We start from the raw sequence: 18,690 nt of genomic DNA, 5'->3' as shown, positions 1-18,690 counted from the left end.
CATAATCAAAATAAAACTTTTTCGAATACTAAATCTTAATTTTTTTAAGTATGCCATACAATGTTTTAGATTCTCATTTAACACACTTTCTTGTTTTGTTTTTTTTACACTAAAACCAAAATTAAGTGTAGTAGTTTTACAAGATTATGTTAGATTTTTTTGTAAACCAACAATGTTGTGTGTGTAAATCATTCTTTAAAAGACTTTCAGTCATTATTTAAAACAGTCAAAATATGGTCAACCATATGGTAGAGCGGGCAGTTAAAGGGTTAAAACATTTGCTCTGCAGAATATTTATAGTTGTGAAAGTCATTCTGTATTCTGATGCATATAGTTTAGAAACAGCGTTTATTTGCTATAAAGAATGGGACTCACTGACTTTTCTAGCGCAAAACGATGTAACAATTAGAATCAACCCGTGGGCTTTTGGCATAAATAATTGATGGACACTAAAACAATAAGTTTTAATGTTTCTGGGTTGTTTGGCGCCCTCTGGAGGACAATTTGCTAAAGCCACAAGTTGCTAACACGCCTCCTTACAGCTTACAGCTGGTGTCGTTAGCGTGTTCGTCTCCAGGAAATCACTTGACACATCAGCTGAGAAAATGGCTGCAATATGCTCCGTTTGATTTTCCGGGCTTCTCAGAGTTGTCGTTGGGAAAATCGCGCGTTATTCGGCACAGATGAAAAGTCGACTGGGGTTTTCGGGAGTGAGAGTGATCGCCGGTGATCTCTAGGCCCTTCAGTGATGCCTCGGACCGTCGTGAAACCCTGAGCCGATTGGAGCTCCGCTTCCCGCAGCTGGAGCGTCGATAAACTCCAAGAAAACAGAGGGGTGAGTGAGCTGCGGGTGGGTAATATCTGCGCTTAATCTATGCGTAAAATCGCTTGTCTCGTAGCTTAACTGTACTGTGAGCTTTATTGTTTTCTAAATATTTTTTTGTATTGAACATGTATAATACTCGTTTTGTGTTCTTTAAACAAAAGAAAATTTAAATTTTACTCAGTTTTAGAGTTTTTAATCGGAAACAAACTTGTCTGACAGCTACACTTCTATATGTTGGAAACCGATAACTGAATAAGTACAGTTTCTTGATTAAAACCTGTTTATTTTAATGGTATTAGTACATTTTAATAAGGAAACCATATCTTAATTTAGTATTCTGGCATTTGTTTTCTTAACTATTCATGACGTTACGCGCGCTGAGATGAAAGCAAATGAATCGCTGAGTCGGTTCCTTTGAATGAATCATTCATTTATATATTTAAATCCGTTACCAGTTCATAAGATATTGCTAGATATTTAATATAATATGCAGTTAGATCACTTGGTTGGGCAATATCCGTCAGTTGTTATGGTTTAACCGACGGTAAGCTACAGTTTTAGACTTGCTCTGTGAAAAAAAACGTTTTAATATATTCCATATAACTCGTAATGCATCATTATTTATTCACTTCGTCGATGTCTGTAACATGTTATCAGTACTGTATGTGCCAGATTGCTGCCTACGCATCGACTGTCAGCACTAGCTGTGTCTCAACATCTAGTGAACTGCCTACCTAGACAGCACTTTGGTCATTACAGTAAAAACAAACATGTTGTACAGGTAGACGACACTCTTAAGTGTTGAGACAGAGCTTGTTTTCTCTGTCTGTACACAGAGACCTGGCCACTGAGTTTATGAACAGTCTGGAGAGAGAAGGGGAATCATGCTGCCATCAACAAGAAAGGATTTTGTGTCTCTGACTCTCAGTGAAAGCGGCAGCTACAGTAACAGCAAGCAGTGGAGACGGCAGTCCTGTTGGAGGGTCAGTTTAATATTCAAGACTCATTTATTTACTTGTGTTATAGTATGACAGATGTTGCTTCAAAATCTGTTTGCACAAAAGTAATTTTGCTGCCTTATTTTTATTTTCCAGAAATGGAAACAGCTGTCCAGATTGCAGCGCAGCCTGATTCTGTTTACATTGATGCTGTTGCTGGTTTGTGGAATCGCCACATCTCCCACCCTCATAGGGCACTGGAGAGGTGAGCAACCATTAAAAATGGTTTTATTGGAATAATGTGCATAAAAGCTCTGAAATGAGCATTACCTTTTCCCATGTTATGGATTATATAAAATCGTTTTTGATTAGATGAAGACAGTTATGAATGCAAGATTAAAATCAGTAGTTCATTATTAATGCCTACCTTTTCAAAAGCCCTATTCGTGGAAGTATTTTTTCCATTCATTTTGTTTTCCAAAATGGGCTTGTTTGAAATGTTATAAGACCATAAACCAAACAAACCAGCTGCTGCTAGATGAATCGCAACATTACACACTTTGATTTCAAGCAAAGAAGCATATGATAATTGGTTGGATAAACTTAAGAATATGTGCTTAACAGCTTTAAGAATTTCTCTATGTAGAAAATAAATCAGTCAAGTTTATTAATGCACCGATATGGATTTTTTGGCAGATAACGATAACTCTTCAGACTTTGAGGCCGATAGCCGAAATATATAGGCCGATAATTATAAATATTTCAAAATGTTATATTTTTATACAGCAAACTTTATAAAAGATTGAATTGCTCTTATGAACTGAATAGTCTATACTCACAGCAAAAAAGCTATAATTTCAAAATTGCAAGGTGATTATATAGACCTATATTCACATAAATCAGCATGCAAAAAATCAATTATTTACTTTTCTTCATAGCAAATTAACAGGACTGAAACCAGCTCAAATGTTCCTGAATAAAACGTATTACAGTGATGAACATACGTACAAATGTGTAATGTCCGAAAAAGCCTTTTTTTTTTTTTTTTAGAGGTGTTTTGACAGTTCAGAGCCACCGTACAAGCGAACCGCTAAATACAGATTGTATTACTTTAGAAAATGCGGCATAGATTCATCCTATTTGGCGGTTTAGATTCTTTTGAACACATGTAGCTGCTGCTTGTCAATCAGACAATGCTTCTATGTTTGTTCTAAAACTTAATTATTTATGTTCAGTTCACTTAAATTTGTAAAACAATTAAATTAACTTAATTGATTTGTGTTGGTACACATTTTGTGGAACCTGACATTTTTACAGTGAATGAAACATGCACGGATAAATTATTCACAATAAGATCAGTAGCATGCATTACGAAACCGATTTCATGATGACTAATGTCTCTATCAAGAATGGACTGTTGAGCTAATTTGAGCTACGTCCTCTGTTTGTGTGTCTTGGTTGATGTAGGAATGAATGGGCATGATGTAAAACACTCATTTGTTGTTGACCTGAAAAATGAGTACAGGTCCATTCTTCCCGAGCCACCCTCTGAGGTTAGTGTGACCCATTTGTTTCTTGCTTACTTTTTTGATGGCCTCCTTTTATAAGTAACCTGATAACTCAAGGTTAGAGACTGTGCTTTGTGCTGCTTTTTGCAGTTTGTGGCACTAATGTCTGTTTTTCCCTCCAAAAACAGAGAAAAGATTTCGATAGACGTGGAGTTTTTGGTTTGGAGAAACTTTTGCAAGGCAAAGTGAATGTTTCGGGTGTGTTGGGAGGCCAAAATCATGGAGTGGACCTCAAAAATGCAGATAAAGAATCTGAGGGACAAAAGCCTATAATTAGGTTTGTGTTTTAATGTCACCCTACAATGACGGCATGTGTAGGATGATGATGAGCTTGACTTGTATCCACCCTTTACCTACACCTCATGATGTTTTTCCTGAATTATTAGAGTAACTTTTGTTAAACTGTAAACAATACAGAACAATACAATACAAAAAATACAGGAGGATACAATAAGATGTAATTATTCTGTCAACATTCATCCTGATTTAAGTCTTTCTGCAGCAGTTGGGTACAGATATTGAATATTCTTGTGTTTTGGGGAATTTAAAGAGAAAATCTGTGTGAACAATGCTGTGAACTAAAAATAGCATTGGCGGCAGATATGCTTTTGAAACTAATGTCATGTTAAAATAGCAAGTGTGAACTTTCATGACAAAAATAAATCATTCTGTATTAATATTATTATTATTATTATTATTATTATTATTTTCATTTTCTTTTATATAAAATATGTATAAAATATTCTTAATTTTTAATAAAGTATAAAAATCATGCATCTCAGTTTTTACTACAAATATGAATTATTTGTAATGCAATACTATAATTTGATTATATGATATTTGATTATTAATAATATAACTTGACTTTGTAAAGCAATATTATACTTTGGTTCTATGATAATACTTGATTATTGATAATATTTATATAATTTCACTATTTGTAAAGCAATGTTATAATTTGGTTATGATAATATTTGATTATTAATAATATAATTTGACTTTGTAATGCAATATTATAATTTGGTTATATGATAACTTGATTATTAATAATAAATATAATTTGACTATTTGTAGTGCAATATTATAATTTGGTTAAATTGTAATATTTGATTATTAATAATGTAATTTGACTTTCTAAAGGAATATTATAATTTGGTTCTATGATAATACTTGATTATTGATTATATATAATTTGACTTTGTAATGCAATACTATAATTTGATTGTATGATAATATTTGATAATTAATAATATATAATTTGACTATCTGTAATGTTATATTATAATTTGGCTATATGATTTTATTTATATATATATATATATCTCATAATAGTTTAATTATTTGAAATGCATTATTATAATTTATAATGTTCCCCAAAACCAGAGACGCAACCCATAATTTGAAACTTGGTAGTCTCATGTGGAAAAAGGTGGATCGAGAAGGATTAGATATGTTAATAGATATTTATTGCTGCTAATAATTAATATTTTTTATTTCTCAATGACTGTAGTTGGCGTGGAGCTGTAATAGAAGAAGAACAGGCCTCTGATACTGACACCAAAGACACAGAAAACCAAGGAGACCCAGCTTCATTAGCACTTGGTTTGTTATTTTAGCAGCTACGTTCTCTATTCCTTTGATATTGAACAGGAAGCGAGGCAGTTACTAAATCCATGAATACTTTCTAAATATAAACACGTTTATGCAGCTGATCTGTGAATTTGTTTGTTTCTTTTTCCAGCTTTTGCACTGAAGCAGCTGTTTCATGTGTCTCTGTTTCTTTCAGCCGAGAACAGACTGGAGGCAGTGAGAGAAGCTTTTAGACATGCCTGGAAGGGTTACAAGGACTTCGCTTGGGGTCACGATGAGCTCAAACCAATCTCTAAATCATACGGAGAGTGGTTTGGACTTGGGCTGACCCTAATTGATGCTCTGGATACCATGTGGATCTTGGGTCTACAAGAAGGTAATTTAGTTTGCTAGAAAATGTACATTACAGAAGCCCACGCAGACCAAGATTTTTTTTTCTTTTTGTTCTGTAAAAACCCCAGTTCAGGTCATACAGTTAGTCAATCAATCAATCAATAAATTGATAATTATTCTATATACTTTAAAGGTAAATCCGATTTAAATTTGCAATGCAAGTAAATTGTGTACTAATGTTTATGTAAAATATATAGGTAAAGGGGACCTACTTTTTATTGCCCATTTTTCCAATATGTTAAATAAGTCTAATGTCTCTAGAGTGTGTATGAAAAGTTTCAGCTTTGATTAATATTGTGCCGTTTTGGTGACTGTCACTTTAAATTCAAATGAGATTGTGCGCTTTCAAAAGAGGGCGCAGTTACAAACGCCTATACAACACTGTAGCAGCAGATTCAAAAAAGGACTTTATCTCTGTGAAAAACTGAACATGTCAAAAGTGGCTCAGAAGACATTTATAGTGATACACAATTATAATCCTCTTAGTCGCTGACATTATCTTTAGCAGGAAAACTGTAATGGCGGACGGCTGCTTCTCATTCAGAACTGTTTATGCTAATGAGGTACAGATTGTCACTATTAGCAAAGACTATAGAATACACAAGACCAGTTACTCGTATAGATTTGAATGGGGAAAAGTGTAACTGTCCGTTCGCACCGAAGGCGGTGAGAGCATCCAAGTTCGCTCTGGCTGAACAAGGTACATTCTCCCATAAAAACATGCTTTCTAGCGTGAAAATGTTGCACACTTTTTATCAAATTCATTTAACTATGGAAGATCAAGTTGTTGCGTGTGGTGGCTTTGCTCCACTTATTCAATATGCGTCCATATGTCTGAAATATTCTGAAGCAGCAATACTGTTTTGTACTGTCATTATAGTTGTCATGAGTTTCCCGCTTTTTTAAGAAAAAATGCTTTAATGCACATCAGTAACTTTTTTTAATGTATCTCTGTAAGAAAACATTGTAAATAATTGGAAAACCGGCGACCGTAATAATCAAACCCCCTATGATCAAACGCTTGGGAACAAGTGTGGTCGGAACCAAAGTTTACAGGGATGTGTTCTCTGGACTCCACTGAAGCGGTGGACCTCTACATTCCGATTGCTTGCCGCTATCATAAAGTTGATTTGATTTCAACTCTCCCCGACACCCACACTGGAGAAGATGTCCCGCGGTGCTCCTCGCTGCCTATTGATGCCAGTTCACATTGAAAATGAATGGCTTCCGCCTACTTTGCCGCTCTCACCGCTTTCAGTGTGAACGCACAGTAAAGCTGGATTTATACTTTCGCCTGGTGCCGCATTACGCGCCTCCGCTGACTGTGCGAACACCTCGTGAAATGGACGAGGCTTTTATACTTGCCGTGTTCACCGTTGTGATAGTCTTTAAAACGGCAGGGGGCAGTCAAAAGATACCCACCAAAAAATCAGATGGATAAACGGAGAAGTAGGAAGTTTCCGGAACTTCGTCATATCATTAATATCATTAATATTAATTAAACTAATTATTTTTATTATTTTTATAAATGATTATAAGGATTTTTATAACCATTCAAGATTTTTTTTTAATAAACTTTGATGCATCACTTGCTTTTGTTCATATCTCGGACAGTTCGAGTGAATCGACTCGCCTTGAAGGGACTTTTCTAATAGGCAGAGTTCTCACCTTTGATAACATGTACAAGGGAGAATGTCTATCAAAGTGTTTCTGCAGACTGTTTTTATGAAGTGAATTAATTCGTTATTACTATCAAAGGTTGGCTATATTCACACACTGCCACCACACAACTGTGTTTAAACCCATAAAAAGTGATTTATGCATAATCGTTCACACTTAAAGGGTACCTATTAAGTGTAAGTGATCATATTTTACATAATTAAAATGTCTTGTTAAATAGGTAAAACCTCATGGCTTAATGGATATTATAAATTATGACAGTTAATATAATTGTGCTTTTTAAGGAATCTTTTAATATATAATAATAATAAGGCTTTTTTTTTTACTGAAACGCAGAATAATTACATGTGGCAAAAGAAAAAAAAAACGGAAGAGTGACTGAAGTGTGTATATGACTGAAGTGTGTATACCATGTGATGGTTCTAAAATAACTAATTTGAAAAAGGTGCAATATCTAACATAAACTAAAATCACGGCATCTTTCAGTGGCTGAAATATCAAATATCAACATCAATGAGCCAATATTTGTGAGTATCTCAGGCTGCTTAAGATGTTCAAGAAGACAAAGTAATTCACAAAACCATTTTTACACTTCTCTGAGAAATCAGACAACAGATGACTCAAAGAATTCATCAACTTTTTTTTTTTTTTTTTACTGTTTTAAACTAACTTAGACTTGAAACGGCATCTATATATTGCTGCTCTCTGGTGATGTAAACTGCTTCATTTATACTTGGATTTATCCTGTTCTTGCAAAATGAATAAATGTAAATATATTTTGTCGTCAAGAGTTTGCAGAGGCCAGGGAGTGGGTGGCCAAAGAGCTCTCTTTCGATAAGAATGTGGATGTTAATCTGTTTGAGAGCACCATTCGGATACTGGGTGGCCTACTGAGTACTTACCATCTCACAGGAGACAACCTTTTCCTGGATAAAGCTGTGAGTAAGACGAACATGTTAGAGAAAGTCCTCAAATCTCTCCTTCAGTTGATTTGAGAGTGTTTTTATCTCCTGAATCATTTTTCAGAAAGAGATCGGCTTCAGATTGATGCCTGCCTTCAGCACTCCCTCCAAAATCCCTTATTCTGATGTGAATATTGGGAAGGGCACGGCTCATCCTCCGAGATGGACTTCAGACAGCACCGTAGCCGAGGTCACTAGCATTCAGCTGGAGTTCAGAGAGCTCAGCCGACTCACTGAAGACCCCAAATACAAGGTCAAACACAATTGATGGTTTTTCTCCAGTTCACATTTTATTATTAAAGTTTAGTTTTTCGTTAGTTTTGTTGTTTTTGTGGGGTCTGTCTGTAGCTGGCTGTGATGGAGGTGATGAAGCAGGTGCACAAACTGGATGGAAAGCAAGATGGGCTGGTGCCGATGTTTATCAATACCAACAATGGACTGTTCACCCATCAGGGCATTTACACGCTGGGCGCCAGGGCTGACAGCTACTATGAGTATCTGCTGAAGCAGTGGATACAGGGAGGCAGAGTCGAGCAGGAGTGAGTAGAGTCTCTGTATGTTTAGACTTTGTAGATTTGTTGTGTAGTTTCTTATGTAAAAACTGTTAACACTGGTATTTTGGAAAGTGCATCTATAACACAATAGATAAAAAGAAATGCTCAAGTTAGGCCTTAAATTTACATTCGACAAGTCCCAAAAGCAAGTTGGTCTTTATTGCTATAGTTAGATTTTTTCCCTTTTGTACGTACACTGGCGATCAAATTAGAGAACAAATTTATAAATAATTGAACAATTCTGAAATAACGTCATCTTCACTGCTCAACAGTTAAATGAGTTTTTGTCCCGTCTATACCATGCTACCAGAACACCTTTTCCACAAAAAAACTAAGGCATTTCAACAAAAACATTATTTTGCAGAAAACACACTGATCAAAATTAGAGAACAACAATGACTGTAGCATGGAAAAAGATTACAGCAAATTTTTCTGAAGGTTACAACAATCAGCAATTAGTAGGAAGTGTACAGGCCTCTGCTCTGAATGACTTCAGCACATCTGCGGCCACAGGACAGCACTATCTCTCTCTACTGCTCGGTGTGATTTTGGTCCACTCTTCTTCCAGTCTCCTCCACAGTTCAGTGACTGTAGTGGGTTTCTTTGGCCATAACTTTGTCGCCAAGGATTTTCCAGAGGTTTTCTATTGGTTTGAGTTCAGGACTCCTGGGCAGGCCAATGTCATTATTTCAATGTTTTAGTTTCAAGGAACTGCTTTACCCCGTTTTGCTGTGTGACATGGAGCATTGTCATGCATGAATACTGCGGGCTGATTGGGTGATGAACGCAGGGAAGGAACCATATGTTGTTGAAGAAGGTTCTGATAAACATTTGCATTCACTCTGCCATGTAGCTGTATAGAGGCCCAACTCCTGCTGCAGAAACATACCCAAACCATGACACGTCCTCCTGCACTTTCACTGACTTCTTTACACACTTTGGGTTGTCTTTCTCCAGTTTTTCGCTGAACATAATGTTTCCCATTGGACCCAAATAATTAAACTTGCTTTCATCACTAAGTGAACTTTGGACCAGTTCTCCTCTGTCCACACAACATGCTCCTCAGCAAAGCTTAGTCTAAGCCTTTGATTCTTCTGCTAATGAGAGGTTTGGTCACTGCAGAGTGGGCTTTCAGTCCAAATGCTCTTAAAACGTCGAGACACTGTATGACGAGATAGATCTTTACCCTGTTCAGCGCTGAACTGGTGAGCAATTCCAGCGGCAGTGTGGAAACGATTGGCTATTGAGATCCTCCGCAGTATCCTTCCTCTCTTGTATTTGTCTTTCGTGGACGACCAGTCTTCTTGGAGGACTTGATTGAGTTTGTGATGATGTAAAGATTCAATATTCTTAAATAACAGATTTGGAATGACCATCTTGTCTTGCTATGGCTGATAGGATCATCCCTTTGGCTTTCATCTGGACACCTGCTGCCGGAGGCTAGTTCAGTCACTTTAGAACGGCCCACCCATCTTGCAGAGTCAGTGAAACTGGAAGTTATGCTGCCAGTTAAACAGGGGTTGACAGATAATCTGGGAAATTAGCACCAGGTGCCAGATTAACACCAATAACTGGGGAGGTATCTGAAAGTGTTCTCTAATTTTGATCAGTGTGTTTTCTGCAAAATAATGTTTTTTGTTGAAATGCCTTAGTTATTTTGGGGAAAAGGGTGTTCTGGTAGCATGGTATAGACGGGACAAAACTCCTTCAACTGTTGAGCAGTGAAGATGACGTTATTTCAGATTGTTCATTATTATGAATTGTTCTCTAATTTTGATCGCCAGTGTATATACAACAGTTCTGTCTGGTTCTTAAATCTGATTGGCTGATAGCTGTGCTATATTCTGCCAGTAACAGAACTTGTACTGCCCCTTCACCCTTGTGTATTACTCTGCCCACATACAGCAACAAGCAGAGGACACTCTACAGTTTGACAAATATTGCAGCTGTTGGACAACATAATTTACTTCTAAGGCTTTTTTAGATGAGAATGTAGTTGTTTAGATTGCAACTATGCAGTTTATTTATAAGGATAGTGCCTATTTTAAAATATTAATAATTTTTCAGGCCATTAGCCTGTCTTACTGAGCAAAGACTGTTGACGTTGTCCATCCACAAGATGGCGACAGAGACCGCATAATAAGCCCTTAGAGGAGGAAAAATACAATGTAATTTTAAACTACAGCTGATCAAAACATTGTAACACTTGTAAGTGATATTCTATGTCGATCTCTCACTCTCTCTATTTATACTATAATTGTAGTGTTTTGAGTGTGAGATGGGACTAGCATATAAGCAATGTGTCTCGTGTTGGCAGAAAGAAAGAAGAAATACCTGCATGTGTTTAGCGTATTTCCTTATCGCAAACACAACAGCAATCTGGTAGTGATAGCACTACTTTTTTCAGGGTTAGTTGGGTTATTGTGATATCCCACTTGCAACAGAAAAATACTATAGACTGAAATACTGTAGGGAGATATCTCTGTAGACTGAGATGGCATTTCATGCCTTTCAGCTTTATAATCTTAAAATGTGAGCAAAATCACCTGTTTTGTCATCACTTTAGATATTACGCTAGAGAATCATTTAAATAGCTATAAAGTGACGTTGGTGATTTAGTAATAGCTTCTGCTGTTCTGATGGTCAGCTGCAGATGTGAATGAAAGGCGGAATAAAGTAGTTCCTCATACAAAAGGATTTTTAGACTCAATGTTTGGTTTTCTTTTTTATATACACATTATGTCGTCAAAACAAACTGTTGTAAACGCTATATCACACTCGTAGCAGTGCGATGGTGGCTGTATATCGTCACTGGTGGGACACTAAGGCCCTTACATGCAGTGGTCTCATCAATTTCAGTTCAGTGAACCAATCAGAAAAACCCGTAGGCAGGGCAAGCATTGTAAGCTTTTGTTTACAGTGGTAGTGTTGGCATGACCACTTCTTTGAGCTCTATTTTAACGATCTAGGCACAAAGTCTAAAGCGCATGGCACAAAAGCATTAAAGGGGTGGTCCACTACGATATCACATTTTAAACTTTAGTTAATGTGTAATGTAGCTGTGTGAACATAAACAACATCTCTGAATTTGCCTACAATGAACGAATTTTGGGGAATACAAAAAAAAAAAATGTTCTTTTACCGCGCACACACACTGTGCAGCTAAGGGCCGTGGCCAGAGGCACTGTAATGTTATAGCAGAGATAGAGTTAAAATGCGTCCAAACGCTGCTGTTTCCACAGAGCTTCGTCTGTTTCGGTAGTTGGGCTTCCAAAGGACACGACACCAAGACAGAAGTGCTTACAGTTTAATATTAATTATGTTCCAGAGAATTATAAAATGCATAGCAAGCATGATTGACAAAACACAGCTGCAGAATCTCTCCCAGTTCAGTGCTGGATTCGGTTAAAATCTTCTCAAAGCAGAAGCTGTGAACTACAACCTGTAAGTGTTTTTCTTTGTTAGAATTGATCATGACATGTACATTGTCTATGCTGTAGCAACGATGTAAACAACTGGAAAATGCTGTTTTGCACCGCAAACGATTTAGCTACAAATTCATAAAGCAAAATAATCTCATGTCAAAAGGAAAATAAGATTATCCCATTACTCACCCCATTGGCAGCTTATTTAGCTAGTTTTAAGGAAAAACCCTTATTACACCCCTAATATATTAGTACCTAAAAAGTACAAAAGCAAAAGGGTACATTTCAAGTGTTCTCTTGACTCCAGTGACTGCTTTTGTACCTTGATTTCTGAGAGAGTGGTTGAATGTCCTCTCTTTTTTTTTTTTTTTCAGGGAAATCAAGGCCTGCAGGGGGTTAAAGGGAGAACAGGACCAAAGGAGAGCAGGTTGACATTTTATAATATGTTCATAAACATAAAGTGAGATTGTGTTGTCTGTGAAATATGAAAGTAATCTCTGTGCCAATTTTAGGGAGATATTGGTCCAACAGGTCAAGAGGGACCCCAGGTCTACCAGGGCTGCCTGTAAGTTTCATACTTAATGAGGTTTTCATTTTAAAATGTCAAATTAGCATTATACTAACTTCATAAAAGTTTGATAAATAGCTAAATATATTTCATTGTTTTTGTTAAATGTATTGATTTCTTTAAAAAAACATATTGATCTCAATTGACAATGGTGTTGTACATTTATGAGTACTTCAAATTCAATTATCAGATTTTAGAGAAAAAAATATACATGATTCTCGAGACAGGATTTCACAATGTTAGTTTCCTCACTCCACAGGGCCTGTTTGGGAGAAAAGGTACAGACATTCAAAAACAATTGCAGTATAAAATGACTCATTGTTCTCTTTATCTAGTTAACTTTTTAAAATGAAAATTACTGATGATCAAATGGAATCTGTTCAACTTATCAGGGTTAAAAGGATTTCCGGTCTTACTGGTCCAAAAGGAAAGCGAGGACGTCAAGTGAGTTTTACAGCAGTCATTTACAGTAAATTTACCTGCGTGAAACACTGCCTGCAAAACAATAATGCTGGCTTTATTGTAGTAACTAAAACAGTCTGTTTTAGGGCCCGCCAGGTCTTCCAGGTCCACCGGGCTTATCTCTAAATCTAACACTGACTCAGCTAAAAGTGAGTAGCTAATAACCTTTATAAAATAGAATTTATTTTTCGCTCATGATCTATGCGTCATATCACATGCATCAAATGTGTCAAACTGATTGCTTCATGATTTTTGTTTTGTTTTGTTTTGTTTTGTTTCTCCACCTAAATCAGGACCTTATTGTACCTCTCAGACAAGCCCAACTATCCTCTTCTCAGGACACTGCTGGACTCCCTTCAGCAAGACCTGCGCTTCTTTATTGATCCTCCAGATGGCAGTAAAGATCATCCGGCCACAAGCTGCCTGGAGCTGATGATCAGTTTTCCAAACCTAACCAGTGGTCAGAGTCCATCTCATCAACGCTATTGTCCATCTGTAGACCTAAATATTTTATTTTTGGCTATGTGAATCGTGCTGCTTGTTAATTGTTTTCATCTGTTATTGTGTTAGGAATGTATTATATCGACCCCAATCAGGGCAGTTCTGCTGATGCTTTATGGGTTTATTGTAACCTCAGTGAAGGACAGACATGTTTGTCTCCTCTGCAGCCACAGGTGAGATTTTTCCTTAGCATCTGATGGGGTAAATTGTTATACATATTGTATGCATGTATGCATATACATGATTTATTATTTATTTTTTATATTTCACAAATGATGTTTAACAGAGCAAGGAATTTTCACAGTATGTCTGATAATATCTTCTGGAAAAAATCTTCTGTGTATTATTTGACTAGAATAAAATCAGTTTTAATTTTTTAAAACCATTTTAAGGTTAATATTATTAGCCCCTTTAAGCTATTTTTTTCGATAGTCTACAGAACAAATCATTATAAACTAACCGTTATACAATGACTTGCCTAATTACTCTAACCTGCCCAGGTCACCCAATTACCTAGTTAAGCCTTTAAATGTCACTTTAAGCTGTAGAGAAGTGTCTTGAAAATATCTAGTCAAATATTATTTACTGTCATCATGACAGAGATAAAATAAATCAGTTATTAGAGATGAGTTATTAAAACTATTAGGTTTATAAATGTGTGAAAAAAAATCTTCTCTCCGTTAAACAGACAGTGGGGGAAAAAAAATAAACAAGGGGGCTAATAATTGTAAACGCTGCTTGCTGCAGAGCCACTTGGGCTCCAATGAGGAGGAGCATGATCTCTTGCTCCTCTCCTATAAGCTGTTTTAATGCGTACAACCACCCCACCCCTAACGCCAACTCCAGTGACATCACTTGTAGAATAAGTGCAGCAAGGAGGAGCTGGAGCTCAAGCTCCCCCTTGCTGGAGCTCAGCTCTGGGAACTATTAATTCTAACTTGGCTCGAGGCCGCAGGCAGAGTGCCTTAGTGTCCCCCACCAGTGCCGATATACAGCCATATTGCACTGCTACGATGTGATATTGCATTTATATAATCGTGTGATTAAAAAAGAAAATCAAACACTAAGAGTCTAAAAAGCCCTTTTGTATGACCAACTACTTTTTTCCGCCGCTCATTCACATCTGCGGCTGACAGTCAGAACAGCAGAAACAGTTGCCAGTTCACAAACGTCATTTTAAAGAGAGGATTTTTACATCTTGTTGTGGATGTCAATCATCACTTTCTTTGGTCTGCTCAGAAAGGCTGATGGAATCCGGTGCTCTGAAATTATAAATATTTTAAAATAGGCACTATTCTAAAATGAACTACATAGTTGCCAGTGTTGGACAGTAGCGTCTAGCTTAACTACATTTCTCAGTAGCGTGGCGGTAGCGTCGCTACTTTATAAATCCAATAGCTTTTCAGTAGCAAAGCTTTTTTAGTCAAGTAGCGCAGTAGCGTCCACACAAGCTACATTTACAGATCGCAGATCAATAAGGGACAGCACCAACATTCACGGAGCTGTGAGGCTGATGTGTAGCCGATGAAGGTAAATCCATATGATGGCGAGAATGGCGATTTCTTCTTCCTGTTTTACGATGGTTGAACACAACTTTTTGGTGCGTTACTGCTCCCTCTCGGTCTGGTCGGTGACGTCGCAAATCAATCATTAGGCTGACAAGAAACTTGCTTGATGGAAAGATGACTGAGGAAGAGGAGTATATATTATATATATATATATATATATTATAATATATATTATATATATAATATATATATATATATATCTATATAATATATATATAATAATATATATATATATATTATATATAGTTTACTTTAGTAAAGACTTAAGTATACAAAGGGTAATTATAATTATTTCATGATAGTTATTAATGATACTACAATATGTAAGTTAGTGTATTTAAATTCGTAACACCTGGTTTATTGGATTTTTTGTTTTTGCTGTTATATACTATAATTTGTTTCTGTTTGGTACAATATTTTACAGTAAATAACTGAACTGAACAATTCTGCCTCATATGATTCATTGACAGTTTTAGTGATCACTAAGATATGAATGTTAATTTAAGTTGCTTCGATTTAAAAATGAAAATTGCAAAAATAGCTTGAATGTTGCCAAGCTACTTTTGCAAAGTACCGGTAGCTTTTAGCTTCTTTTGCTACATTTCCTGGGTGTAGCTTTTAGTGTAGTTAAGCTACATTTTAAGTTGTGTAGCTAATAGCTTAGCTCACTACATTTTTCAAGTAGCTTGCCCAACACTGATAGTTGCAATCTAAACATCTACATTCTCAACTAAAAAAGCCTCAAAAGTACAATATTTGTCAAATTGTAGAGTGTCCTCTGCTTGTCGCTGTATGTGGGTGGATACACAAGGGTGAAGTGTGAGGAGGCTGTGCTAGTGCTATTATTTGCCAGTCAGATTCAAAAACCAGACAGAACTGTTGTGTACAGTATATATACAGTATATATATTGTTTATTATTTTATATTTATATATTAAAAGTACTGCTTAAAAATGGTTAACCTAAAGGTTTCAAGGATAAAATGGTGCCAAATATATATATTTTTATTAATATTATACGGTGCACTGTGATTATTTTCAATTTGTGACAAGATTTTTGTTTGTAAATAAGCTATTTAATTTGCATGACAAATAAAGTGAAACATATGATACATTTTAAATATTTTTTTATCTTCCTTAAGGCTGCATTTATTTAATGTATTTGATCAAGAATGCAGTAAAAGATTTATATTGTAAAATAATATTACAATTTAAAGTCATATGCTGATTTGCTCAAGATTTCTAGTAAGTATTATCAGATTTTTTATTATTGACCGAACAAAAATATTATTATTTTATAACACTTCATAGATGCCACAATAAATTTCACAAGAGCTTATAATAGAAGCTTTGTGTTTAAATAATATATATGATTCTAATAATAAGTCAACACTCTTCTTCAGATGCCTATGAGATCCTGGCTCAAAGACGGCACATCAGACTCTTTCACATGGTTGAGTACTATAGATGGCGGCTTTCAGGTATAGTGTTTGCTCAAATTCAGTAATGTCTGCCATTTATGTTTCTCCCCTTGAATAAATAAAAGTGCCTTTGTAGTTTGATTACACAGAGACCAGTGTGGTGCAAATGCGATTCCTCCGACTGAACAGCAGGATCGTGAAGCAGAACATCACATTTTCATGCCAGTCAACAGCCACCAGGGTTTCAATGAAGAGACATAAAGTTCCTCGCCGACTCGAGAAGACAGAGCTTCTTGGGAACATTACTGGATTGTGAAGTAAGACATCTGTGGCCATATTATAACTGTGGTAGCTAAGAAAGCTTAAGTTCTGCTAAGCAAACACATTTAAATAGACAAACACAAAGCAATTAAGGAAACGTCAGTTTTATAATACACAAATTCTCCTAACACATAAAAATAAAGAAACATTGTAAATAGCGCATAAAGATAGGGCATAGTTCATAATGGAAAAGTGACAAATCTGGCTGTGGTTGTTTTCAGAGTAACTTATGCAAATGACATTTAATTATTTAATTTAACATTATTTGCAGGGCTTGACGTTAACTTTTTGATCACTAGCCACTGTGGCTAATAGTTTTCCAACATTACTAGCCACTCTCCATTTTCACTAGCCACAATTTAGTTGTTGGGAAAATATATTTTATATGCATAAATTTGACATTTTGACAAGCTAAAATTACTTGATTTGGACTTTGTCTACATGCCTCATCATTTAGTTCACTTTTTTGTGTGTATGAACGTGCTTAATGTGCATGAGAAAATGGGTTGTGGTTTCATAGTGTCGCATTGCAATTTGTTTTTATTTCAAAAGTCTTTTCAGGGCTCAACACTAAGGATTTACCCAATTTATCTTTGACCACACCAAAAATTAAAAATAATTATTTCTTATAGCCACAAATGTTAAATAACATGTCAAAACGTGCCAAATATAGATGTATACATGCTCTTTTTATTCAACAAACCTTTCTAAAAAAAAAAATAAAATAAAATAAAACAATTACATTTTAAAAATTATTATTGCCTTGAATAGGTCTCTCAGATCACCTAGTTAACTACACATGCATGGGAAGTTAATCTCCTATTAAAGCAATGTTATTGTAAAAATGATAATTTAACCATATTAACAAAATAACCCTAAGCAAAAGAAAGCAGGTGAAAAATATACTTTGTGTGATAATGAAAGGATGATCACATGCAGGGTAACATTGGGTCCATGATCTGTTCCGTTCAAAGAATAGTTAAAACAAAACCGGCAACCGCTGCTGCTTACAAAAATACATATTTTAAAAACATCCGGAGCTTTTGGAAGCAGAAAGACTGTGGGGGTGCACGAGCATCACTTTTTGTCCAGTCGATTTCAAAGTGAACCGATCGCAGCTGTTGCGTTTCCAGGCACGGTTGCTTCGCGCCAGGAAACGGGAGCGCGCATGTTTTTTAAACAGTCGCACGCATCACATCACTTGTGAGCGTGAGTGATCATCCTCCCATTCGGTGTTCATCTGCTTTCTTTTGCCCGCGCGAACGCTATTTTTGTCGGTCATGCTGCTTCTCGATTCTAAGATGTCATTTGCACGTATATTGGGCCATCTTTATTGTCGACCCCTGCTTTTAAGAAAACTTATCATTCAAAAATTATCTTCAACCAACCAAAGTGGCAAGTGAGAGTGGCTGTCTAACCCGCCAAAGCTAAAATCTATCCGCATTTGGCGGGTGTTCATGTAAAGCCCTGATTATTTGTGCTATTTGTTAGATTATTTGCGCTAAAACTTCAAACAAAAGAGGAGCTGCACAATCAAGCTATTAAGATGAACATCACCACTGAGTATAAACAGGAAGCAGACGGATTTGTCACATTTTGGGGTCCCCTGACATTTTTTTGTTATGGTCTGCTGTATTTGCCAGGTCTGTGACAATGAATTGATGCATTAAGAATTGAGAAATTATTTTGCATCGATTCTCAAACTTGCTTAATGCACTACGACTCTCTTGAATCAATTCTGAGATAAATTTTCACCACCAGATGGCACTGTGTGCTTTATAAACAGCCATGCTCTGCTAATCCTTACACATACACTCACTGGCCGCTTTATCGACTGCTCGTTAACGCAAATTTCTTATCAGCCAATCACATGGCAGCAACTCAATGCGTTTAGGCATGAGCATCAGAATCGGGA

The 18,690-nt window shown here is 36.1% G+C and overlaps 1 protein-coding gene and 1 pseudogene across 1 annotated transcript; both read left to right on the top strand.

Annotated features, from left to right (window-relative positions):
• The first annotated feature begins 522 nt into the window (after positions 1-522).
• On the top strand, positions 523-12,505 carry LOC130228358 (endoplasmic reticulum mannosyl-oligosaccharide 1,2-alpha-mannosidase-like; annotated as a pseudogene).
• A 655-nt stretch (positions 12,506-13,160) lies between these two features.
• LOC130228357 (collagen alpha-2(I) chain-like) lies at positions 13,161-16,770 on the top strand. The gene is made up of 5 exons (XM_056456794.1): positions 13,161-13,171; positions 13,260-13,426; positions 13,537-13,640; positions 16,437-16,514; positions 16,591-16,770. Exons 1-5 carry the CDS (start codon positions 13,161-13,163, stop codon positions 16,768-16,770), a joined length of 540 nt encoding a protein of 179 aa, XP_056312769.1.
• Positions 16,771-18,690: the final 1,920 nt, after the last annotated feature.

Source organism: Danio aesculapii, chromosome 5 (genome assembly GCF_903798145.1).
Source record: "Danio aesculapii chromosome 5, fDanAes4.1, whole genome shotgun sequence".
NCBI classification, from domain to species: Eukaryota; Metazoa; Chordata; class Actinopteri; order Cypriniformes; family Danionidae; genus Danio; species Danio aesculapii.
The sequence above is the reverse complement of the archived record's forward strand: the minus strand, read 5'-3'. Positions and strand labels throughout refer to the sequence as shown.

Bases quoted from the DNA above. Each gene is read 5' to 3' on its own strand.
- LOC130228357 (XM_056456794.1), top strand. The intron at 13,427-13,536 runs GTCAGAGTCCAT...TTATTGTGTTAG, and splicing joins TTTTCCAAACCTAACCAGTG to GAATGTATTATATCGACCCC. The intron at 16,515-16,590 runs GTATAGTGTTTG...GTGCCTTTGTAG, and splicing joins CTATAGATGGCGGCTTTCAG to TTTGATTACACAGAGACCAG.